At 40.0% G+C, this 26742-nt stretch overlaps 1 protein-coding gene across 2 annotated transcripts in view; it reads left to right on the plus strand.

Moving 5' to 3' along the window:
- GRID2 (glutamate ionotropic receptor delta type subunit 2) overlaps positions 1 to 26742 on the plus strand; it is a 736139-nt gene that overhangs the window by 636869 nt on the left and 72528 nt on the right. For both annotated transcript variants that reach the window (XM_072861988.1, XM_072861989.1), the window contains one exon: positions 1042 to 1237. In XM_072861988.1, the coding sequence (XP_072718089.1) occupies positions 1042 to 1237 (196 nt within the window). The remainder of the gene's footprint in view (positions 1 to 1041; positions 1238 to 26742) is intronic.

A 26742-nucleotide genomic window follows, 5' to 3' on the forward strand; every position in this document is an offset into this window, starting at 1 on the left:
AGCTTTTACAATTTGCTATTGCCTACTTTAAGACAGCGCTCAGACCCTTGATTTGTCCTTAGATGTCATCCGCTAGATTTGTGCAGTTTATACAAAGTTAATTTGTGCCAGGAAAGCTGTAATGGGTTTTAGGCACTAGACATATTACAGTAGTTATTTTGAAACTTTAATGAATGCCATTAAAGAAACAAAGGTAAGGGTGAGCAATTCTGTGAGACAGGAAAATAAAGGCCAAGGGGTTAGGAGACTTTAAAGGGTTCTAGTATACCTTTTTAAGTCCAAAGCAGGGTTGACAAAGCCATATTTGGGATGCTTTAGAAACTTCTAAACTGGTTAATTTTTCTTGCCTATAGGGAATAGATAAGACTAGATAATATGTAAAGCAGAGCAAATTTATTGGGGTAAATGACATGGACCATGATAAAAAGATAGTTCATGAAACCACAGCAGAAATCTTCCTATAGCTGAAAATAATGTAGGATGTGACCTGCTTTGTGTGATGGGTGCACAGTTCAGCGCAGGAATACCACTAAAAAGCTGCTCTTCACTGTGTAACCCAGTAGCACATACAAGTACTCAGCCCAGGTGCCTTGGGCTAGATTCAGTGAGTTCTGGTGCTGACGCTCCTGCTCCCCAGCAGCAGGGTGTGCAGTGGCACCGTGGTGTCACAGGCAGTTACTTCTGTTGAACTTGCTGCATATGGCTGGAGGGACTGTGATGCTCTCTTCTCTCCTTTGCCTCTGCTCAAAGGAGCTCTCGGCATTTGACAGGATCCTCTTACTCCTTCCGTTATTCTCTTTTCATCCATATTCATTTTGTCCATCCCTTCCTTTCACTTCATATTCCTCCTTGTGTCTTAAACCATAAAAACAATTTTTCAGTCTCACTTTGTCTTTTAAGAAAAAAAGAAAAAAAACCCAAACAACAAAGACAGCTTGACAGCCGTCTTCCTATGTGTTGCCCTTTGATTGCCTGCATCTCCTTCCTCTTGAAAATGTGGCTTCAAGTCTCCTGTGTCTCTTTTCTTCACCAACAATTAAGGTCTCTCCAGGATCTCTCAAGGCAGACGGATATTCCTTATGGCACTGTCTTGGACTCCGCAGTCTATGAGCACGTCCGAGTGAAAGGGATGAATCCTTTTGAGAGGGACAGCATGTATTCCCAAATGTGGCGGATGATTAACAGAAGTAATGGCTCAGAGAACAACGTCGTGGAGTCGATCGCAGGCATTCAAAAGGTACTGGTATGACTTACTTTTTGCTTCCCATTGGAGATGCTCTGCTGTAACACCACATTTGCTTAGTTGTTGCTTTTAATGATAAGGGATGCATTTGCATCCAGATAATGATCATGCCTGGTACCAGTTTCTGCAAGCCCATTGCATCGGCACAGAGGATTGGGACTTCTCAGCTATGTAGCTTGTTTTCAACCACATTTTAAAATGTAAGTACCTAGAGTGTTTGCTCTCAAAAGGATTTATAGGTATGAGAGATGAATGCATTTGTCAGGATACGAAATGGGAATAGGATCACTGGACTTATAACCCCAGAAGATGTGGCAATGTACTGTACAAAGCTTTAAGCACTCTGAATAGAAGACATTGATTAACTCATTTTTGTACACTCCTGACACTGAAAATCTTGGCTTTCAGTTGTAGCTCTGAATCATGCATCTTTTGAGAGAGGCAGGCAGAAAAAGATGATCTGGCTTTAAATAAGGGTCTCACAGCCACCTTCTGTAGTGAATTTAGCAGTGGGAAAATACTTTGAGAGCAGGAGTCAATTTTTGTAGGTACATTTATGAATGCAATAGTTCCCTCCCATGTTTTTGGTTGACAGCTACAGCTTTTATCAGAACAGTAGTACATGAAAGGGTTCAGTATGCGAGTGAATATGAGTTAATGAGTGACTGTATACGAACTTTATCCCTACCATTGTATTCATATTCAGCGTTTTAAATCAAATCTGAGAAATATAATATTTTATAGATTTTATTTCAAACTTCAATATGTGAATATTAATTAGAGCAAATATCCATGAAGTTGTGTGTTCACCTGTATTAAGCTTGGTTTAGACACTTCTGATAATTGGGGAAAACTCTGCCTTTTGTCTCCATCAAAATCCATTCGCCAGGAAAACCTGTAATTTCTGGTGTTTTCACACCAGATACAAACACTTAAGAGAAAGAGCATGTTAAAAAGAATTATGAAATCACTGGTGATCCCTTGATAATAAAAGAACCACCAAATAACAAAGATTCTTTGGAGTTTTAAAAATCACTAATCCACCCTCTGTATCACTAAGATCATATTTTCTCCTCTGAAGGACTAAACAGCATGAAAGAAGAGGCAAGAGAGGCCCTGGGGAACTGCACTTTTGAAACCCCTTTAGAAAAAGTCATAAGCTGAAAAAGCAAGAAAAAAAAGACAGTCTGAAGATGTATTGGCTAGAGGAAATTGCTTTTTTTGAGAAAACATATTTTAGCTCAGTTTGTAAGGGGCTGATAAAGCTGGGGTTTGCCTTTCATATAAAAAAAACCCTGCCCTCCTTCTGGTTTGCCTTCCCAAGTTATACTAAAGGTTTCAGAAGAATCAAAAAACAGAGCACGTCAAACACAGCTGTGTTGACTAATGGCTTTTAGCTGAAAAAAAACCCACCAGTGTATCATGCTGGCAGGTAATTCCAGATTACAGTCTTTGATTTCTCATTCCTGGAAACATGGCATTTGCTGTCTTAAAATCTACAAAACCAGAAATATCTGGGTTCTTTAATTTCCCATGCCTCTGCTTCCCAGGACCAAGCACTTGCAAATTATAGTGTTGAAAAAGCAAGTTGCAGCATGTGAGCAAGCCAACCACCCTCCAGTTTTAAAATATCAAAGGGCTCAGGCCCGATTCTAATGAACATACACATCCACCTACGTATGTCCAGTTTCTCTCCTTTCACCTTACAGGAAGCAATGACACAGAAAATGATTATTTGCCAGTTGCTGTTCACACAGAAGCTTTGGGGAGATTGTATTTGACCTGCTCAGGAAAAAAGCTGGATGAAGAATGTGATGTTAAAAGCTAGACTTAGTCAAGGAAAATTAATATTTAAAAAGGTAACTTATAAGAGGCAGAGATTATAATTTCTGTAAAATACTTCCAAAAAATGAAAACATTTCAGAGGAAAGAATTCATGGGTCCCCTTGGCCTATTTATATCCTTCGTAATGTTCTTCAGGGTTGTGAACGAATATAACTGGCCACATCAGAGCTATTAACTCAACCAGATTATAACCCTGGACAAGCTAAGACAACAGGTCTCCCTCTGTGCTTCATTTTGTTTCTATCATTAATCAGCACTAAAGCATGACTGAATAGCAATTTGTCCAAGCTCTCTGAGGCCGTTACCTCGGCACACGTTCCTGGAGTGCCAAGCAAGGGCTGAGACTTAATGAGTGCTTCCATTGGGTATGGGGAAAGGGATTTCCACTAGGCTGGCTAATGACCGTGAAGGGACTGTGATAGGAGGGACCACCGTGGGAGAGAGGTGTGCAGGAAGGATGTTATGGACACGGAGGAGATGCTTTTCTTTAAGAACACTCCCTCCTGCACCCTCTCCAAGGTTAAACGGGGTTTGCAAGTAGCCATCGCAGAAGAGGCTCTGCCAAACATTTTTGTTATTTCTTAAATGTCCTTTAGTTTTGCCTTGCTTTTACTCTGCAAATTACCGTGGAGCCAGCACTCTTTATTTTGAGGAAAGTAGCAGTTTAATACTAATGTATGTATAAAAAGAGGGAAGGGGAGGGGGATCAACCACTGATTTACTCATCGCATCATCCTGCTTGCTCAGCAGGACTGCATGCTTGCTGTACCAGTGACTTCATGGGGAATGGCACCGGTGTGAGTGAAAATACAATACAGCCAAATGACAATGATTGTGTAGTCCCATTTGGCATCAGGCAATCTACTGCTCTCACCTGCTTTTCCTGGCAGGACGGCAGGGCAGGCAAGAGAACTAAGATGGGAAGATCATGCCGTTGTAAGTTTTCAGGTTTTGATATATATTGGTCCTGTTCTTCTCATAAATGAGGTGCATATGTATCACTGTGTGTGCTCCTATTTCATCCATAGTGAAGAGCTATATACACCATTAGGTCCAGTTAGAGAGCAGCTGGGTAGATTTACCCTGAAGAGAGAGCAGAGTTTTGAATACCTCAAATGGGAGACAGCCTGAAAAGCACAGGCGCTTTAGATATTTTCTGCCACTTATTGTCTCTTCCTTTCTCAAAAGGCAACAAAAAGCAGCTGAAGATCTGAATTGAAGGTAGAGAAGCATTCAGTTGTTTGTCTTCCTGCTCTGTCAAATCAAAATGGACGGGGAGGTGGCTGTATTCCTATATATGCCTGGATTATTCTGGAGAATATTCACTTTTATCTTCTTTTTTTCTTTGTTATTCCTAAGTGTTTTGTGTATCTCAAATTGATTTTCCTTTTTTTGCATAGGTTATGAAATATGCATCTCATTCTGTCAAAGGAATCTCTATTTTCACGGAAGTTATTTATTCAGAGAGGATTTACAGAGGCCTAAGTCATGCCTGCTTAAACATTCATTGAGGACTCCAAGAAAAATCATTTAGGCTTAAAGATATCACATTACATACCTCTTTATGTCTTCTTAAAAAGCACATTACCCTGCTTAATCCTTTACAAGCACCACAGGCTTTCCTATCCTTGGAACTATTCCCATTTAAAATATAATGAAGTGCTTCCATTGTGCCCCTGTCTGCTCTTTCTTCCCTAGAGTATAATAGTGCCTAATGCCCTATCCTACCCACCTTGTTCCTCTGAACATGATACCATAGCCTACAGCATCTACATTTTTCTCAGTACTACAAAGTGGAAAATTCCTTTCCCAGGCTGCATAGGCAGAATCCGAATGCGTTTGAAACCTCTGTCTGTCTAACTCTATCCGCAAAATATTTAGCTGATAGGAAACTTGTGAATGACTGTCAGGTGAAATAATGCTTCTGGATGGTGCATTAAAAGAAACTCCTCTCAGGCTTTCATAATATTTCCTCTTCAACTTGCACACAGTATCAACAGGAATTTGGTCTTGTGATTTTGATTTTCTTATGATCCTACTTGCATTGCCAGTGGAAACATGCTAGCAACTGCTGAGCCCTTTTGATTTCCCTGGACACTGTGTATGGCACTTTTACCTTCTTGAGAATACTGTAACAGTAATAATATTGTTTAAACTACCTATGAATAGACCATAACAAAGCTTTGCTAAGGTGATTTGTCTGGGGAAGAAAGGAGTAATAATGATTTGCAATTCTGTGCTAGAACAAACCGTTAATAACTGGAGTGGTTATTCTTAATTTGTTTTCAGCAGTAGCAACAGCATGAAGATTTTTATTGATGGGCAAAAAAATTCCTGAATTAATTAATTATCCTGATTTACTCACAAATTTGCCGTTGGAATTGCCGTTCTGGTAGCAGATACACTGATCCCACCACAAAAAGATCTAGTTAATATATGCAAGTCCATACATCTTTGTTGTGAAAATTTCTGACCATGGAGTTGGCCAATAAAAAGACACTGAAAACAGGAGATATCCAAGACAGACTTTTTGTATATTGGATCTGTACTGTGATTCAGCAGTTTGACAGTGGCTAAGAAAGGGATAGGAAGCAAAAAAGGCAAGAGCATATAGAAATGCTGGGACTGTACTCCAGTCACCCGTATATCTTAGTTCACTACAAGAGGATCAGCTACGCTATGCAGCTGTTGGTTAGCAAACTAATTATCAACCCGGACACTGGTTCCCTGGTTCCCCTCTGCCTCTGGAGGTGATGCTTCTTGGGCAGATGAGGTGTTCTGTTGCTGCTCTACAAGTAAGAAAGTTCAGGAGTACCCTTAAGACCTTGACGTGTTCGGCCCCACAGCTGAAGGTGCAATTTATCTATTTTGCAATTACCCTCTCCTGCACAGTCCACGGCTTGGAGCTGACAGGTGCCTGGGGGTACCAAACTCACCTGCTGTCCTCACGTTGTATTATCATGGGTGGTCTGGCTCCCTCTTATTTGTCTTATAGCATCCTTTTCCTGGAAAGCAAGTCTCAACATAAAACCTGAGCCAGATTTAGCAGTGAAGTGCTGTTAATAATGACAGGAGGAATGCCTGATCCACTGACACTAGCATGTTTAATGTCTCATAGCTTGTCAACATGTCAGTTTATGGGGGCGGGGGAGTGGGGTATATTTCATTGCAAAGCATATTTCTCATAGCCTTATCACAAATTGGCTTCAGTTTGCATGAGCCAAAAGAATAACCAGCCTGGAGAAAAATTTGTCTTTCCCTATAATTCTGCGTATCTTTGCTTCCATATCAAGGGCTTAAACAAACTTGCAGCAGTGCAAAAATTTAGAATTCTGACCAGAAAGCACTACAAATGCAGTGTGGTGCAGATACTTTCAGGCATTATCAAAAGGCTAATAGTTATCTGGATTAGCTTAGGGGGTCAATGTGTTTTGGATGTATAATAACTGATCTGTGACAGTTAACAGAGCGTGAAGAAGATTCTGTGCATAGCTTTAAAAATTAAATATAAAACTGTTTTCCTGCTGCCTCGTTTTCTCAGAATTCAAGGTAGGCTCAACAAAAGGCTTGTTCTCCCTCACAAATGCTCCTAAGCATATACCAAAGTTTGATCTAACTTTGACTTTCTAGAGAGTTTTCACAGGTTTTATCTTGAGTAGAACACCTGTAAAAGTTATTTTCTGCAGAGTTTGGCTTTGTTCAAATAAAAATGTAAGTCAAAATTTGAGTCAGCCTACATATCAATAAATGGATCTACATGGACACGTGTTCATCCAACAACTAAGCAAGCCAGCTACTGCTGTATTCCTTTTGTCTCCAAAGTTTCCTGAAAATTTTATCTGAGTTCATCTTCTCCTGTTTCATCTTACCTGCTCCTGAATGTACCTCCCCCCTTTTGCTCTCACTTGAAATGCCACCCAAGTTGCTTGTGACTTCTGTTCAAAAGTCAGTCTGCATATGCTTGCCAGTCACTTTAACAGCCTCAGATGTCCCTGTCTGATGTCCTGGTGTGGTGCCATGACATTCTACCTTGCATGACTGTCTTTGCTTGCTCTCTCTCCTATTGCTCTATTATTTTGGACAATTTTCCAGATCTCTTCTCCAATTTTTGTGGCCCATCCTACATCCAAGACCATAGTCTTTTCTACCTGTAGCTCATCCCTGAGTATTCTCAAGTCCAAACAAATTCAGCTAGTGGCTCCAGGGAGACAACTTGCAGTTCTGCTTCTCTTAACACTAAACTGAGCTCCTTTTATCTGAAATAAAATTTGTGTGTTTTCCTCTACTATCTTTTCATAGTTCAACCTAAAACCTACAGTAGCTGACTTTGTAGTCTTCATTTTCTTTCCTGTAGCTTTCTATTGCTTAAGCTTGTGTGTCTATTTAAGTTTTGCCAATTTACCTTCCATAACATGTCTATGGTTTACTCATACAACCTCCAGTCCATCACTTCAGTACTTTTCTGGCCTTTACAAAACACTCTTTCTGCATTTAGTTCTATTGAAAATGCTCCTGAAAAAAAAAAAGAAAAAAAAAATTGTCTTGAGTTTCAAGGCCCTTCATGGTTGATTCTGACTTTCCCTGTAGCTTTCTCATTTCTGAATTGGAAATAATTCATGTGAGCTTCCAGTGCAACTTCTTTTTCAAGCAAGTATCTTTATGCTTTCTCCAAGGACTCTTCTGTAAGGTATGAAGTTTTCCCTCAAGACAGTAGTCTTGTCTTTTCTTCAAACTCCTTAACACTCTTCTTTGTTATTACACTAACAAAAAACTTGACAACTAGGTCTCTGGTGTACTACAATCGCTACCCATCAACTGAGCAGCACTGTTTTCTTATTGCTTTATGCTCTTTCCCTTCATTTGGCTTATTTTATAACTGCCAAATAAGAGGGGAGAAAGGAACTCACACTATAGTCATCTAAATACCATCATAGATGTGGTGTGGGTGAAATCAAAGAACTACTATACCCCAGAATGAACTAAGTTAATGAACACATTATCAGAGGAAGAGTACTTCTCAGAAAACAACCCCTCTGTGTCTGACCTTTCAGCCTTCATCCTCAAAAGAGAGCTACAGCCTAACTTCAAAAGATGAGCATGGGAGCTAAACTTTGTAACAGTCTGATACAATATAAAAAGATAGGGGGGAAAAAGATTTTATTGAGCAATCAGTCCTTATTATCTCTCGTTTTCTCCAGCTTCAATGGTGCTAGCTACCTATTTCTCTTGAATTGTCTCATTGATTAATATAATTGCATTAATCTGAGGTGGTTTTCTAATCTTGAAGTTTTCTGCTTGTTTTAAGAGACGGTTTGTTTGCCTGAAAGCTTGGTTATTTAGGGGTCCCCCCACAGATATATCCCTTCTTCTGTTTAAAGGTAATTCTCTCTTAAAACCTTACTTCACTGAGATCCTTAAACTGTCATGGCTACAACTATACTCCCACCATGTGTAACTTCAGGTGCCTAATTTATGTGCCCAAGTTTCTTTCCTAGCTATCATAGACAGACAATTTCCTTCTCTTGAGAGTGGTTGGGAGTGCCTAAGCTGGGAACCTATTTTTCTTGGTGGCTTATTTTGTACAGTACCTATCAAAATAAGATCATATTCCGTGACTAGAAATGGCAATAAAAATAAGAACTAGCAAAATATACCCTAAGGAACTAATTTTGCTTGTAGAAATGCATTCTGCAGAGAGCTGAGTCCAGACTTTTCAGCTGGAGAAAAGGTGGCTGGCAGCCCTTTGAGGAGTGAGCATGGGATGGGGGGCGGTCCCCACCCTTCATCCTGATGGCCAAATACAAAGCTAAGTACTTCACGTCTTGACCTGTTTCTAACCCTGTAGCCATCTTTTTACATGGCAAAACAGTCCAGAGAGGAAAATTGATTCCTTTGTCGGTGGAGATTTCACTTGGGGTTTCTTTTGTGTAGAAGTGGACTAATTGGGATGGCGTCATGAGAGAAACACCTGGAGTGCATCCCTGTCCTGACGGTGGGAGACCAGCTCTGTAGAAGTGTGCGGGTAGCTGCCACTATAAGGCACATGGTGCATTGCCAGGCATAAAACAATACTCATGCACATGCAAAAAGTAGAATTAATTTTGTGTTAAATAGCCCTCAGCCTCTACCTGTAGAGATAACAAATAGGAGTTTCCTTTTTTTTTTTTTATTTCTGGAGAACTTTGGATATTTCTGATAGGTGGGGAAGGTAGGACTGCAACACCTCAGTCTGACAGCGAGTGTCGTTAGACCACAATGTGCAGAGTAACTGCTTGTGGCTACCTGTATGAGGAGTTTGTAGCTGGCAATGCTTAGTTTATGTCCCTTATATGTCGTTGTGCCTTTTTCTGGTAGCATGCATCTCTGGGAATTGCTGCCAGAGTAGTATGTATCCCCATTTCTTTCCATGGTCATATCACATCTGAATACCATAATCCCGAGCTTTATATATGAGAGACTTTAAATTTCTGAATAACTAAGCAGCATGAGTGCTGCTTTAATTTGCACTGGCAAGTGATTAATTGTAGAAATTCCGAGCTCCCTCCTGAAGCTGGGATTTTTAGGGGATGGGAAATTTTGGAAGGGAGCAGGGAGTAAGAAAACTGACAATTAGGAAATAATTTAAGAAAAAGAGTGTAAAAGCTGAGCATGAGTATGTCAGGATAATGCTCAAAGGAAATTTTTTTGCTAGCATTATTTGTTGCTGAAGTTTTCTCAGCTGGCCACACTCAGTATTAGGGAGGCGCCTGTTAGAAAGGGTGGGATAGACAGAATAGGATGCTGAACCCACCCCTACAAATGAGTAGCTTAATTGGTGCATATTTGGGTCTAACAGAGCAATGCTATTGTCATATTCCATGAAAAAAAGGTTTCTGAATATTTACTATGTGATGAGTGCATTTATTATGCATTAGCACAGGAGAGGTCTCAAAGAGAAACAGTTCTCATGGGTGCTGTTTATAAACCATCTCATGAGTAAATTACAGCCTTTAGTAAAAAGTGCAAAACAGGAGATGTCTTTACGGATATATTAGCAGCAAAACAGAAGTTCTGCTGCATGTTACTCTCTCAATTAAAACCAAAAGATGATGTTCTCCCCCTGTTTATCAGCTGCAGAGGCCAGGAAGGGTTTGGGAGAGGAAGACTCTTTGGGGCAGAAAGGTACTGAGGGGGCAGTTTTGTAGTGTGTCAGTTGCCATTTGGGCACTGCTGCTAGAGTGACGTTGGTCCTGATGTGGCATCTTACAGTGAAAGCATGTTGAGTATATATAATGCAAAAGCAATACAGGGAAACTTTTGCTAAATAATAAACTTTTGCTACTTTTTCCAACCCATAAATCTACTTTTAATGCAGTTGCTAGAACTGTATGTATTACCTTCCTAGGCTCTTCCATCTATGGCATTGTCTCGCCAAAAAAGAGTATGAGCAACAGTTTTACATGACCAAAAACTGTAGATGGATGAGCAAGCTGTGCTGGGATGCTAGCAGAGCAGTGAACCTCCCCTTGTGTGTCAACAGCTTGTGGAGGGATATACCCTGAGTAGCATGTACGTTATCTCAGGTTTTATTACTGCGGGGTGACTTTGAGCTCAGCACTCGCTGCTCTGCTCTATTAGCACCTGGTGACTCCAGAAACTGGGTGTGCTGCTTGCATGTCATTCCACTTTGGCAAGCAGTCATTTATTTTGATTTAGCAGGAACTGGGATGAATATGACATAACAAGTCCTGTAATCCATTAGGCCTCCGAGATTGCTCTTTATTAAACAGGAGAGACTCCTGATGGAAGTTACAAACTCCTACAAATATGCTTTCCTAGTCTGGCCGCATCAGATCTGGGCCATTTCTGTGTAACCTATGGGGAAACAAAGCTTGGGGTGAGTAAAATGTCCTCAAAGTATTTTTTGTTACTTCTTCAGGTCACTTCTTGTAGCCATTTTCCTATGGGAGGGTGATGAAAGGATTTGAATTTGTGCAGTTTAACAACCACACATTTTCTTTTGTGCCCAGATCTAGTTCCGTATCCCTTTTTCAAAACCATCAGTGCAAAAGGTCTGTCAAAAATTGCTGCCTCAGGGAGAAATATAAATTTGGGTTATGTCTCCTCCTTTGTTTGTTCCTCCTGTCCTTCCCCTGCTTTTTTTAACTCACTCATGCAAAGGCAGTAGTAAAGCCACAGCTCCCTCGCCAAACCTTCTCTGTGGCTCACGTGCCTTTCCGTGGCAGACAGATGTGTCCGTGCTCTGATTCCTCATTTCGGATTCTTGTTATCCTAAGAAAGAAAAACTCTATAAAGTGCCTGACGGAGAAGAGTGGTTTGGCATTTGGAGCACTCTTGTTTGGCTACAGGGGACACGAAAGGTATTAGGCACCTATTCTTCTGGTCCTGTGAACACTTATTTCTCCATTTTATCTCCATTAACTTAGTGCTTTTCCTACAGAGGTTCTGTAACATTTGCAGGTTCATGAAGATGAATAACACCACCATACCGAGGGTGTCTAGGGACTACACAGTCTCCTACACAGCTCCAGCAATGTTGGCTCATTCTTTTCCTTCTGAATTCTCTCTTCACTTTGTTTCCTCCTTCTTACTTTTTCATTTGTCTGCTTTTTGACCCTCTACCCCTTCTGTTTGGATACCAGCTACTCCAACTTTTTCCCCAGCTCTCTGAGCCTTTCTTCTTTCCACCCTTCATCTCACTACGTGGTCACGCATCTCCCTTGCTATCTCCATTGGCTTACATTGTCTCACTCATTGCATCTGTGCAATTAATTCTGCGACTTTCAATTTGCAATCAGATGAAGCTTCCCAAAACTCTGACTGTCACTTTGAAGCCCAGTTGCAGGCTCACAGCGTGGTGGGCTGCAGTGGGGACGTATCACACACAGATCAAGGGAAATGCAGACTCTGTCTAATGATCAATAGATGGAGACAGGAGAGCACACTCTTGCTTCAGGCACAGAACTTGGTAATGTATTCACTTTCTTGCTTAAATGTTTCCAGCTATCATTTTTGTGTATTAACATATTTTAATAATATCCAAATACATTGTGATGCATTAACAAATGCAAATGATGGGATTGAATGTAAGGTTGTTTAAAGGACACGAGACAGAAAATACACATGAATAGAAGTAATGAGAAAGGGATGCATAAAATGCACTGTATATTCCAGCTCTAAAGCATGGCTTGGACTATGAGGCTGCAAGTCTAAAATGGTGAGAGAGGTAGAAGAGGTAACAGAGAGATCTTGTTCCATATTTTTGCAGCTGCTATACCAATCGTTCATAAAAGTTTGACAGTTTTATATAATTTCTGTTAAATAACTTGTTACTAAACAAACAAACAAAAAGTCTGTTCCAGGACCAGCAAATGCAATTGCAGTGAATAGATCGGTAGCAAGTCTCCACTGTAAGACATTTAATAGTCCCTCATGAAATCAATCAGCATTTTTTAATCCTAATACTCTTACAGCTGTAAGTAATAGGAAAGCTCAAGGAGAACCTGCAGCTACTCTGATAGCAAATTTTTAGACTATCATCCTCAAAGACTCAATACATTAATAAGCATATTGGTAGGCAATGAAATGCTAGTGAAGTAATAAGGATGTTGCAGGAAAATTAAATTGTAAACTAAAAAGCACTGGCAGAATACTTAGGAAAATCAACCTTTCCAGTCTCTAACATATATAGGTATCAAGTATCTAAGTATCAGAAGCTTTCATTAAAATAGGTGATTGCCCTTAAAGTCATCCTAGTCTCAAAACAGGAGGGCGAAGAAAGTCTAATGTGGTTTAAGATATTATCGAGAGAAATAAAGCACAGAAAAGGCTAATTTTTCAAATACAAAAGAGGAATCCAAAATTTTACCTATGCATCCCCAAAATGGTGTTTATGTTTACAAATTCGAGGTCTGTGCTTCTAAATACCCATGTGCATTTAAATGCAAGTACAGATTGTAGAGCCAGAGAGATCTCTAAGGTCTGATCTTAAAACATCTGGTCTGGGAGACTGGAGACTGAGCAGACTTTTGCTGCTGGCTGCTTTTTGACATTGTCCTCAGTCATCTGATTATACATAGTGGGATAGTAAAACTGCATTTTGTTGGAATATATCAATTTATTGAACCCCAAGTGTTTCGAGGGAAAAAAAAATGGTTTTGTTGTGTTTAAGCAGGGAGTTCTCCTTAAACCAGATCTGGTGGTTCAAACCAGATAGTTGTTACACAAAAATAATTGGTGTCCTACTCCGCAGAGTGCCAGAACATATGATTAACTTTTGTGGGCTTAAACCATACTCATGCCAACAAAATCCTGAGGTTGGGATGTAGGGGTTTTTTTTTAAAGAACAATTATAGTAAGCAGAAAGTCTCCAGTGCGGAGGCTGTGAAGCTGCACTAAGGTCTGGTGTCAGGACATGATCAGCAGCTCTTGTGGGTGCTTCGGTCTCTAGCCTTATTCACCTGCCTCCTCTGATGTGAAATGAAAACACGCCTCTTTAATTCCCACTAAATATTGCAGGGGGTTTCAGATCCCATTCAGCCAGAAGTTTCACCCAGCTTTCTTCCTAACATGTGTGCAGGGCTCTGAAATCTAGGAGAAGAGTGTTTTGAACTAAAATGGGACTCTGCATGTGCATCGTGGCTGTGCATACAGACTGTGGATGGCTCCTGGGATGGACTAGGGAGTAGCCTGGCAAGGCATTATTTGGGCACTCCCTCCTGATGTTGTCTCTTTGAGCTCCTTTGTGGGTGAGCAGAGGAGCTCTTCTAAACATTACCTAAACAGTATTTTTAGTTCCTGCAGGTTTTGCGTGGTTATAGTCACCAACATGGCAGTTCCCAGCTGAGTAGAGGATCAGATGGATGTAGAAAAATAGTTTTCTCTCTCCTGTTACTCAAACCTGCAAGACTGGCATGTGTCAGTGGTGTACTTGCATAAGCAGCAGCAAACGAAAATGATAAAAGACGTTTCATTCTCTGGCATTAGCCTGGCACCTTTCATATGCAACAAAATCCTTAGAAAGCCAAACAAAATAATGTCTTTTTGCTGTACCATATATTACAACGCCTCCTGCTACTGTCTTTTTCTGACCTGACTCAAGCAACTGAGAAGATGTTTTCTGAGTGCTTTTCTTGGAAAGAAAATGTAGATGGAGTGAACTTTCCAGCCATCAAGTTAAAAATTTAGAAGTAACAGCACAGCATTGAGGAAGGTATGCCAGGTAGGTAAGCTGGCTTTCTTAAAGTGTGTCAACTAAAAATAAAGTTAAAATTATTCTGTTAAATAATCAGAATCTTTCCTTAGGCTGAAGAGTAATGATAATTATGTTTTTTCAACCATTTTATTCTCTTTAGTTAAATTGTCAGCAAGCAGTTTATGTCTCTCTGTATTTGAATTAGGTGGCAGAGTTGTCCAGTTTGAAAAAAAATGAGTTCCTTTTTCATTCTTTTCAAACTGTGGGAGTAGAGGATTAAAGTGCCACGTGGAGTATTCTAAGAAGTATTTTAACCAGGCTGTAATCCCATTTCATTCTTCTATCAATTTGCATAAAATACCCAATCTGGATAGACTGCACAGCTCCCTCACTGGGATTGCAATGGCAGGAAAGGATTGTTTACCATTCCTGGCTCTAAAGCTTTCCCACTGCATGGGGGTTGACTGGTGTTTGTGGCTGTTTGCAGAATGGCTAGTTAATCAAATAAAACAGACCCCATTCCCTGCTGAGTATAACAGAGGGAGGGATATAAATACCAGGGACTGTATCAAGATGGGTAGAAAATACAATGCATCTGTAATGAAAAAAAACAGTAGATAAGCACCTGTATTATACAAGTCTGTAAGTACCAAGGGGTTCTGGTCATAACATCAATCAAAGAGCAGAAGCTTTGGTTGTTTTATCGCTCTGACCTTGGGACGGGATTTCCTTGTAATACTGTCGTGGTTTAACCCCAGCTGGCAACTAAGCCCCACACAGCTGCTCGCTCTCTTCCCCCCGGTGAGATGGGGGAGAGAACGGGAAGGGTAAAAGTGAGAAACCTTGTGGGTTGAGATAAATGCAGTTTAATAGGTAAAGCAAAAGCTGTGCATGCAAGCAAAGCAAAACAAGGAATTCATTCGCTACTTCCCATGGGCAGGCAGGTGTTCAGCCGTCTCCAGGAAAGCAGGGCTCCATCAGTGTAACAGGTACTTGGGAAGACAAATGCCATCACTCCAAACGTCCCCTCCTTCCTCCTTCTTCCCCCATCTTTATATGCTGAGCATGACGCCATATGGTGTGGAATATCCCTTTGGTCAGCTGGGGTCAGCTGTCCCAGCCGTGTCCCCTCCCAGCTTCTTGTGCACCCCCAGCCTCCTCGCTGGTGGGGTGGGGTGAGGAGCAGAAAAGGCCTTGACTCTGTGTAAGCACTGCTCAGCAGTAACGAAAACATCCTGTGTTATCAACACTGTTTTCAGCACAAACCCAAAACATAACCCCATACTAGCTACTGTGAAGAACATTAACTCTATCTCAGCCAAAACCAGCACAAATACCTTTCTAGCAAGAATTCTCAACCTATGAGTAAACAAATCTAGGACATTGCACCTTCCCATTAGTGAGTCTTGTCCCTAACCGGGATACAAATTCCCACAAAACCTCAAAATTTCTCATCAATCTACCCCTAAACACTGGCTGTGGTTCCTGAGTATTCCTTTGTATGAGAGTTGGATGGCCAGGACATCTGTCTTGTGATTGATCCAAGGTACTGCTATGTACCTTGGTCCAAAACACTCTGAATTTGTGACCTCTGGGAGCACCAAAAAAGATAACCTGTGTCCTGCAGCATGGAGAAATGGTGTGGGCTAGTTTCCTGCACTGCAGGTGGTCAGAAGAAGATGACAAATCAATCTGAAAAACCTGTAAATTTTGTTTCACACGTGGCAGGAGTTCTGAGCGTGGTTATGTTTTATGTGACACTTCAAGTATGCACTGGGGAGGCTGCTGGACTGGGTCTCTCAATGGGCACTGGTACCCTGTCACCTCATTCATGGGTCTTCACTGAGCATTGGTATGAGAGAGGACACCAGTCTGCTCATCTCTTATAGAGGAGAGGCACACAGCTACTACTTGCTCAAAAACAGAGTTTGGCATATAAGCAGCTTATAAGTGCTGATAGGTGCTCATAAGCAGCAGTATCTTCAGAATCAAAATTCTGGCCTCAAGTGCTAAAATTTTGCTCAGGTCTTGTCTTTACACACAACTTGTTAAATTAATCTCTCTTGGAGTCCCAAATGTTGCAGTTCACAGCATAGTCTGGAGACACCACACAATAATGTAGGTGCATATCGGGCAGGTGTAAACAGCAAAGGCGGGAATGATTTCTCACAAAAGGAAAATGTGAGCATCAGTTAACGAGTGTTTGCAAAACGCTTTCAGTCCTTCAGATGATGCTATTATTAAATTGAACATACTTGCTTATGCTGTAGTTGCACTGAAAGTTAATGAAGGAGATGGTTTTCTTTCAACAGTATCTTACTCTTGATTAGCTTGATCATTAAATCATTTTGGATTTAACAAAGTGAGCAGCAGATGGAACACAACAAAGAGAGCAGAACAACAAAAAATGAAACAATGGTATGAGATCACGGAAGAGAATCAAAGTAGACAAACCCAAAAGTAAATCAAAAGAGCTCATACCAAAATTCTGGCTAAAATAATGACATACAACATATGTTTTGGAATGACAACTTTTGTGGAAAATACAGTGTTATTTTGTCTTTCTGTAGATGCCAATAACGATCTTAATTTAGAGAATTGTACTTCTGAATATGTCCTCTCATGCTGTGGTGTTGAGAATCTCCCCACATTATCAGACATGATAGCGGTTTTGCAAAATTAAAAAGAAGCTTAGTGGAAAGGAGTGGAAACATCAGCCAAGCATGTAACTCAAGAACACATAAATTCTTTGCATCTGATGGATTTTACTACCCTTCTTGCTGTACCTCTCCACTCCCAAACTAATGTCTCACTTTTCAAAATCTTGAATTGCCCAATTCAGCCTCTCATCAACTGGCTTCTCCACATGTTTCTGCACCTTCCTAGAACATCCCATCAAAGGTTTGCCCTGTCTTTCTACAACACCCTTTCTTATATCTTTAGAGTTAATTGCTCCCTATATCCAACATGAGAAATCATTACCTCAAATTTGGAATCCATTGAAAACAGTCAGTGGTAGACCTCGGCTCTGTTTGTATTTGCATCCACCAATTTGGAAGCTGACTTGACTGTTCCAGACCTCATGAGCCAAGTAACATGGAGGGAAAATCTCATAAGAGCAAGAATTACTTTACATAACATTATATAACATCCAGATCCATTCCTAGCTGAATGAAGACAAATTACATCCAAATAACAGAGAAACTTGCAGAAGGTTTGTTTTGAATTTCTTTCTAATAGTAGTCCCAGGCCTGGTGGAGTTTCTTCAGTCCCCATAGAGTTTTACATGGTACACTTTTTGACAGATACTGTGTCAAATTGTGTTGTATCTTTTCATGATTTATATTGCACACATTCTATATGGTTTTCAGTATGTTTTAGTTATTACTACTCTATAAAATTTGTAAGCTATGAGGTGTTTCTAACACCCCATGACAAGTTTTATGTACATTATGTGACTGCAGTTTTGATTTAATCTTTATCATATTATACTCAATCTGTAGATTTTCTTATTTTTATTATGCTCTTGCCATATTTTATGCCCTTACAGGTCTGTGTTTTATCTCTCAGGTCATTCAGCTTGAACATTGCTAGACCTAGGTTCTGCTCTGAGTGTGTGCCCCACGTAGGTACAGAGTAAGTCCACTGAACCAACTGTTACTTATTCAGTGGCTGCCAAATGTAGATGCCTGTACTGGGTCTTAGATTCCCATTGAACTTGCATTAATGGGCTCTAAATAATTTGAAATATGACAAAAGAATAAACACAGCTAAAAAGAAGTCAAAAGAGACAAGAGAAAATATTATTGTGGTTTTATCTTCTTCATCTGCAATAAAACACGCTCTTCATAGATATGTCATACATAAGATAAAGGAGGATATATCTTCCTGGCATTGTATTTCCTCTGCTTTCTTGTATACATCTTGTGAATTAAACTTTTTCCAAAATTTAACATGAATGATATAGCAACAAAGATACTACATTGGACTTGATGTAGATGTCCATCAGTAGGAATTATGCTTTCCATTTGTGTCTGAAGGGATCATATTTTCAGAAGAAGAACCCACGTGTGTGCGGTTGCATTGCATATGATGTTTTAATATAACTGAACACAGAAAGGAGATGTATCTATACACAGAGCACTGTGCAGCTGCATAGCTGTGCGGGCTGTGCGTACAGATGCAGGCACACAGCTGCTTTTCCTGAAAACTTGGTCAGGCATATATCACCAATTTGTGAGAAGCTGTGTAGCATCCTTTAATATCTCCCTAAACAAGTGAAGAAGAAAATTGTGTTCATTGTCTTCCATTTAAAAATCCATACTGAAGGAACGAGGAGCATGCCAATACAATAGACCTGGGCAAGTAAATTTTTAATTTTTTTCTTTGGCAGCCAGTTAAGGCCTTTTCTCCACCCTCACCACTGTGCTGGCAGCTCACATGTTCCCACATGCAGTGAAGTACTGTGGCTTTTCTCTAATTCTTCCAAAGCCAGAAAAAAACTGCAGTTCTTCCCCACATTTAGTATGTATGTGTCCAGTGTACATCCCTCTCATGGCATAGTTCTGTAAAAGAGAAGTTATTTTTAAGTTAAGTTATTATATAAATGTAACTAACAATTAACCATCAGTTTAGATATTCATTCTTCTTATAGTCAAGGTCCCATTTGTTTTTCAGTAAAATAAATAAGATTACACTGAATGAGATTACATTTCCTAGCAAGGTAATGGCATTTTCCAAGCCATCCCCACACAGATGCTAGGTGATACCTGCCGCACATTGGATGAAGTGCTAGAATGTCAAGTTGATGATTTTATGATGCTATTGCTTGTGGTTTTCAGTTTCCTTTCCCATTGTTTGATGGTAACTAATGAAATTATTTCATTCACTCGGGTAAGATATTTACTGGTGTACATGATTAGCTGGGCACTTAGCTTTCCATGCTGCATGCACAAATACCTGATTTGCAAGTGCATTGTGTAGCTAAGAAAATCTCAACTGATGTTCCTAATTCTGGGTGAAACACTACTTCATTTTAAGAAGGCAAATCAGCTGATTGCATTGTATCATCACCATTAAAATTGAAAAACCCCTGTACTATCATTTTTTCCATTCCATAAATATTTTAACTCCACTTTTCTCATTACTTATCTCAAAGATGCCTTGGCATTTTTATTAATGTGGTAGGACTAGAACAAGTACTTGAATTTAACCCAATTGTATTATACTTTTCAAAAGAACACCAGTGACACAGGGTATACACATGAAACTCAAATTGAGAAAATAAATAAGACTGGCTGACTAATTGCATTGTATATTTACCAAAGAACTGTTCTTCTTGTTTATGATATAATGAGATTTCACAGCATATATTGTCCAAGTTTGAATCTGAGAGGCTTGGGCAAAACGTAAGAAGACGTAAGTTTCCATGATTTAGCAGACTTATGGGAAATCTAGAGTGAAGCAGGAAATACAATTGCTTATTGTATTAATGATTCTATTTATATATGTTTATAGATTTTTTTAAGATGCCTACAAACATAGATCAAGTAAACCAGAGTGAGTTGTCATTAGGGATTTATCCACTGGAATATTACCGTAATGGAAACTGAAACTGTGTAAGTAAGGAGGTATTTTTATAAAACATTGTTTATCTTTAAAAGCTCTAAGATTGTCAACATGTCATCATAGGATATTTCCATATTGTACCATTAACTTTTGATCAAAATGTTTTTTCATTTTGAAATATTCATCCATTGCAGGGAAAATAATTCAGGTTGAAGTCAACTTTTTGGAATAAAATATTCTCCAGTTTGGATTTTTCAATTGGTTTTGGTCCCAAAATTTGCGATACTTTTCCTCAATTCAAAATCTGGAAACTCCTTGTGCAGAAAGATAACTAGTTTCTGTCCAGCTCCATTTATCACTTTCATCAAGCAAAAGCTCTGTGTTTAACATTATCTCTCTGAGTCTGTGCCAAGTGTACTGCCCAGGAATTTCTGTTGATTTCTGTTTCAGGAGAAAGAAGAGATTAGAAATCTTTCATGAAAAATATCAGTCCTGAATGAATCCTCCAGCACGATAAGGAATCGAGTGATTGTTTTACAACTTTTTTTTTTTCAGTTGATGTTTGGCTGCTGTTTCCTAGTTCTGTCAGCTGTAAACTCATTTCTGGCATCTGAGCTATTGTGTGGGCCGGTCAGGATGAATTAGAAACAAATATAATGGGAGTCTGTGACTTGCACTTCATTTGTTATTTACAAAGGTGTGCAAAATGAATGTTATAGCCTTGGATAAGTGGAAATGCCTGCACAGGTTGTAGCCAGGGAGGAACTAATTTGTGTACACTTTAAGGTAAAGGCTGTAAGTATTTCACCCTGTAGGGATGCGAAAGCCCAACTATCACCTGAAATTAGAGTTGCAATAAACATATAAAATCCTTAGTGGGATGTGAAAAGTGCTCAGATGCATAAGTTACACTGGTTTGGGTGCTGTCTGAACTTGAAAATCCTGGACACCCTTTACATCTTTATTTACCTTTGTACACAAAGAATCCAGGTACCTGCTCCTTTACCTGGACTTGCTCTGCCTGGCAGAGGCTTAGTTGTGCATTTTAAATGACTGTAACCGTATTCTTTGCATTAACTGTTTTATATGAAGGATTTGACTTCCTAGTTGGTGACCACGAAATGCTGAGCGTTTTGGGTTGCAGGAGATGTGTTGTCCGTATTTTTCATCCTGGCACCCTGCTCCCCCTAGCAGCTTGCTGTGGGGTGGGCAGCAGCAGAGAGGAGCTAGCTTTTAAGACTATGGGGACAATATTTGACAACTTGTGAGGTTGTGTCATCTTTGCAGTTGTCTGCATGGTGATAGCAAGCAGGCAGTCTGAACTGAGTAAAAAATGCCGCTGCACTGGTATTCCTCCTCCCAAAGCTCCTAATGTTTTCTGTGGGTCCTGAACTGCAAAAGAAAGAGAAAACCTTCTTAGCTCAGATCTGTAATGTTTTCCTTTCCCGTGGGTTCAAAGTATTTTCTTGCAAGAATTAAAATGTATTCAGGAGCAGGGTCTCCGAAGACCTGACAAGCTGGTGACAAGGGGCAGTGTGGTGGCATTAGGAACCCACACGTTAGAGGAATAACGGCTCTTAACAATGCACTCACCTGGGGATACAGGAACATTTATTTGTGCAGCATCTGCCATCTGGGCCACGTGGTCAGAAGGGGCTGACCCGCCTGCAGGAGACCTGACCAGGCTTAAAACGGTTGCTTTAGCTGGAAATACCATAGGGCAGAAATTTCTCTGTGGAGCTTTTCTGGAGTGCTTTGCTGGAAACCCTCCACGGCACCAGTCTGTGCAGCAGCCTGAACTTACAGCCTGAAAGAAATACTTAGTTAGAGACACCCCGTGGTAGCCCTTATTGAACTCTCAGGGAAAGGGGATGCCAGGTATCGCTGAAAGGTAGAAACCTTAAGGGGTTGGGACAAATCTCAGTCTGCTTCTTTCCGCAGCCACATGAACTGCTGCGCTTTAAGGGAAGATTCACTGCTAGAGGAAACTGATGGTTTCTTGCAGGTTTTGCAGAGGAAGAAGTAGCTTTCAAGACCACCAAAGTCTACATGAAAGCAAACTGGTGTGGAAGCACTGAGCTTTATGATCCGAACCTGTTCCTTCGTGCACCAGCCCAAGCTTGTGAGGTGCTGGCAGGTTGCCAGCAGTAAGTGCTTCTCGTCTCCTGCAGGGTACCAAGATGAGGGGAAACATGCTAAACTGTTGTGCAATGAAATTTCAGAGGGGGAAAAAAAGAAGGGCTGGGAAGCATTTCTTTTGGAGCTTCAAGATACTGTGTCTAGATTTGCAGTGCCAAGCAGGCTCCATCCAAACCTGGGCAGGAGATGCTTATCAAAGAGAGAAGGATAAAATGGTTCAAAAGAAGATAGTTAAATTCTTTTGCGTGAGTACTGGGACATCCTGAATCCTATGAAAGTGGTCAGAGCTCTTGTACGAGGAATATAAAAACCTGAAAGTTAAGTCAGTTTCTTTAAAATAAGTTTCTAAAATGAAACTGTAGTGTTTCAAATGAGCTTTTACTGGATGATTTTTCAGTAACATTGGTAGTTTTGCAAAGAATTTTCTTGTGGTGAAAGTTCTTTTTCAGGTGATGAATGGTTTTGATGAGTAGTTTTTTGACTTTTTATTATTTTTTCTATCCTTGCAGTTGGTATTCAGGAAGTATTTCTTTGAATAAGGAGTGCTGCCCAAGAATTGCAGTTAGATTCACTCTGCTTCTATTCTGAAGAATGGGGAAAAGCACCCTTCAGTTAGTGTCATGCTGGATCAATTTAATTTAAAAAGGGATGCTGCTTCTCTAAATTCACCTGCGTTTATCTTCTTCATGATACTTTAATCCACCAAATTTTACTTTTTCACCCAAATTAAGAGGATTGATCTGTGTACATTTCCTCTTTTAAATGTTCTTTTATTGGGGATTAACTGCCACAAAAATACAAATATATCAGAAGAGGGGAGTCACTTTAGTGACATTTGGTTTAAATTTGCCTCATTATTGAGACTGCCACTTGGCTACCACAGATCTAAGTTTTTGAGGATCCTGAAGTGCTTTCATATCATTTCTGTATATGACCTTCACTGGTGATACCCTTAAAATAGTCTCCCTTACTACCTGCGGCACTTAGTTGTCATACAATAAATGAGAAGCTGGCATAAAAAAAATTGGTTCCTTCCCTTTCAAAGGTCTACTTTGCTGAGATTTTTTTTCCCTGTTGTTTTTTTCTCCTGTTTCTCTTCCATCTGAAATTAATGTTAGCTGTAATGAACCTGTGCTTCATGTCAGCTGCATGTCAGCAATCAGCATGATCTGCTGCCTTTTTAGTGCTTTGCTGTGATTACCTGGAGAAGCAGCTGGCTCTGTTCTCCCACCACCCTCATAAATTGTACCCTTGATTGGCCTCCACTCTGTTTTGCCCTGCTTGTTATTTTCTTTCTTGTAACTTACAAGATGCATTTAATTACAATGGCAAAATGTGAATGTACTGAGCACTGGAAAAATTCTAACACAAAGATGCCCTCTCACTACAGAGCTCTCATACCTGAGTAATTCTTCTAATTCTTCATGAATTATTCAAGGTCTGCCCAGTGTAACAAGCAAACGTGATCATTGGGCTTTTCTCAAGAAATTGGTGGCAGGTTGCATATAAGGAATTAATGCTTTTCCTGATGAAGTTTTATCTAGAGCAAATAGACATGCCGTTGAAGCTGATATGACAATGTAATGAAAGATAAACTTCATACTGAAGAGGACATGAGGCTGGGATTTTTAACCTCTTATTTCTTCCCCTAAGCTCCCCGGTGTTTCATTTCCTGCTGCTGTTTGCTCCTGGGCACTAGCTCAATAACGCTTTTAGAAATGATTCCGCACTTTTCTGTTTGAATAAGTACAAAGAATAAGTTTCAATGTTTGTCAAATAGTGCCCCTTGAATTAAATAGCTTTCTATAGACCCTACAAAATGACATCCTAAAGGGTGGTGGTGGTGGTTGTCGTTGTTGTTGTTGTTATTATTATTATTATTAAATTAGCTGTTTGCCTTGATGACTGAATATAGTTTTATGTATATAGGAATTTTTATTCTGTGCTCTAATTCCACCATGGGAATCCAATTCCCATCATGCACCGCAGAGAGCTGTCGCTCAGATTCATATTCTGCTTTCCCGATTGTATGACTGCATTTCACTCTTAAGCTATGCAGATCAGCCACACATGCTGGCCTGCAAGGGAGTATGCGGCAAGAAGCTCCAAAATTATACTTCAGAACTACAGAAAGTTTAGTTTTGAGAGAACTGTAAATTAGTCGGGTTTGTTCAACAAAGCTGAAATGTGAGCTTTTATTTCACTGGGATCCAAACAGAAGTTAGCCAGAAGTGTGCCCTTTGTGAACAAAACCAAGACTTGAAACCTTTGTCCCTGGAGGAAAACAAATTAGCAAATGAGAATTTCTGTGAAGGCAGAAGATCTGACTTCTGCTTCTTTCCGATAAACAGCAACTTCATTGGCCTCTTGCAAGAGAATTGTGGAGATCAATGTGTTTCCATTCCCTTCTGCTGAAATAAACCTCCATTGTGAATGCCATCAAGCTGTTTGGCAACATCTGACAACACGAAAATCTAGATTTAAGCTTCCACCACGAATTTTATCTTTGCCTTTTCCCATTTCGGAGTACAATATCCACATTACATATATTAGCTCTCACTCGTATATTTGCAAATGTTCATTCCATTTTGTTCCCTCTTCTTCATTCCTCATGTAATAGCAGCCTCGGCAAGGCTGTTTAGTAGAATTGAGTACAGTCCTCTGCAGGCTGCAGCTACTGCATGCTTGCTGAATATGCAAAGATTATGTCAAAAATCTAATTTCTGTATTTATATATGCCAGAGTCTCAGGTCCACAGTGATAGGCATAGGGCTAGCAGCACCGAATGGTGTTTTTCCCCTGTGTAGTCAGTGCAGCAGAATGGTCCATATTGGAGAACATGACCCTCAAAGCGCTGTATGGAGCAGGTGATGAATCAGTGTCCTTGACTGGTTTTAGGTCAGAGCTGGAGTCGCTGCTGCTATGCTGTGGAAGAGTCTGTTTCTGTTCGTGTGTTCTTGGCTAAAATACAACTGACAACTTTGTAGGCAGGGAAAGGTGTACAGCAGTCGGAGGGGAAGGATGGCACCTGACTCGTAATGCAAATGAGTAGAAAAAGCATCACCACTATGCCACTGGGGTGTAGGCACAGGGTATTCAGAAAATGTGCTTCATCAGCATTATCTAATAATTTTCCGATTTTCTTCCAGGAAATCAATATCATTTTAATCAGTTGAAACTTAAGATTTCCCTGGCCTTAAAAGTTGCATTGTTTTTATAACAGGCAACACATTTTATGTATGATGAAATATTTAGAAGAGGTCTGCAGGAAAAATAACGGCCAGTTCTGTTTAACTTGCAGCCTATTGTTTACATTTTTTCTTTCATGAGAATTCTTTGTATTTCTTTTAAAGAGGAATTTAAAATACAGAAAATATACTGTCCAAGAATTCAAGTATGAAAAATTGCTGTAGTTGGTTGTTGTTTACTTACAGTTATTTTTTTCTGAAATTTATAATTTTCTAGACCTAGAAATGTGTTTTTAGAATGCTGGAGTTGTACACAAATACATTATTCAGCCTACTCTGCATGAACGGGTTAGCTGTAAGAAATACTGTCCACATCCATGTTGGCATAAAATATATGCATATGCAACAGTGTAATGGTTTTAAACACTTTCCTCATATAACTCAACTGGTTTTTGGTGGAGTCATCAAAGATAAATTTTAACTAATATCTACAGGCAGGGCTTCAGTAAATAAAATTCTCGTAAATGTGCAGTGGTAGAAAATAGAAATATAACAGCCTTATAGAAATAGTTTTACCATCTATGTGCTGATGGCCCCTATTCTGTGTAACAAGTCTTTTTACAGTTACTCCTTTGGAATTGCTCAAAAAAACGTGAATTCAAGCATTTCTGTCTGGTACTGTACCTCCCGGTTTCACTTAACAACCACTGTAGCGCATGAGTTCAAAATACCCTGATGAACAACTAACAGGCTCAATTTTGCCTGTAATTTTTTTTTTCCCTATGGCAATAGTCATCAGATACTCCACAAGTCTTTTAGCCTCTGCCATGCTGACAGGCGGGATGCCACAGGGAAGGAGACTGAAGTGTCAGTTCTCCATGCCCTGGCAGACTGGAAAGCTGGGGTTGCTGCTGAAAGATAATACGCTGCCCTCCCGCAAATGCTTCCCTGGCAATCCTGGGCTGCGCGGTCACGTGTGAACAGCATTCAGATTTGCCACCATCCTGAAATGTTATTATCTCAACACAAAATGCCAATATGATGTGGAAAAGTAGAATCAGGGATGCAGATCTTGCTGCGAGTAGTGAGTATTACAAAGAACTGTTTCTTTTGCAAGATTTTGCTTTCATTTAGCCCCCATAATTGACTGACTGTAAGCTCCTTAACTTTTTCTCATAATGCAGAGCTAGAATTTTTGCTGTTCATTTTGAGGCCCAAAGTGGAAGTCTTCAGCATAGCTACTGGAGAGCTACAAAATATGTGCTTCTCACAGTAAGAGGGAGAGAGAAAAGGATATAGGTTTTTAATTGACATTTTGTTCATAAATTCCCTCCTCCTTTCTCACAGAGCATCATCGCCCCTTTTCATAGTATAGCTACCCCTTATTTGTAGGTGCAAATCTGTAAAATATCAGCAGTGTTCCGGATATGCTATACTCTAGCAAAATCTTATTCTTAGATCTTTAGGCTAAAACCAGTCTTAATCTGTAGTCTTAATCTGTGTGAAAGATCCATGGGCAGACGGTTTAGACTATGAATCTCAGAAGAAGGGTATGCTAAAAAGGG

This window comes from Ciconia boyciana, chromosome 5 (assembly GCF_034638445.1).
Source record: "Ciconia boyciana chromosome 5, ASM3463844v1, whole genome shotgun sequence".
Classification (NCBI taxonomy): Eukaryota; Metazoa; Chordata; class Aves; order Ciconiiformes; family Ciconiidae; genus Ciconia; species Ciconia boyciana.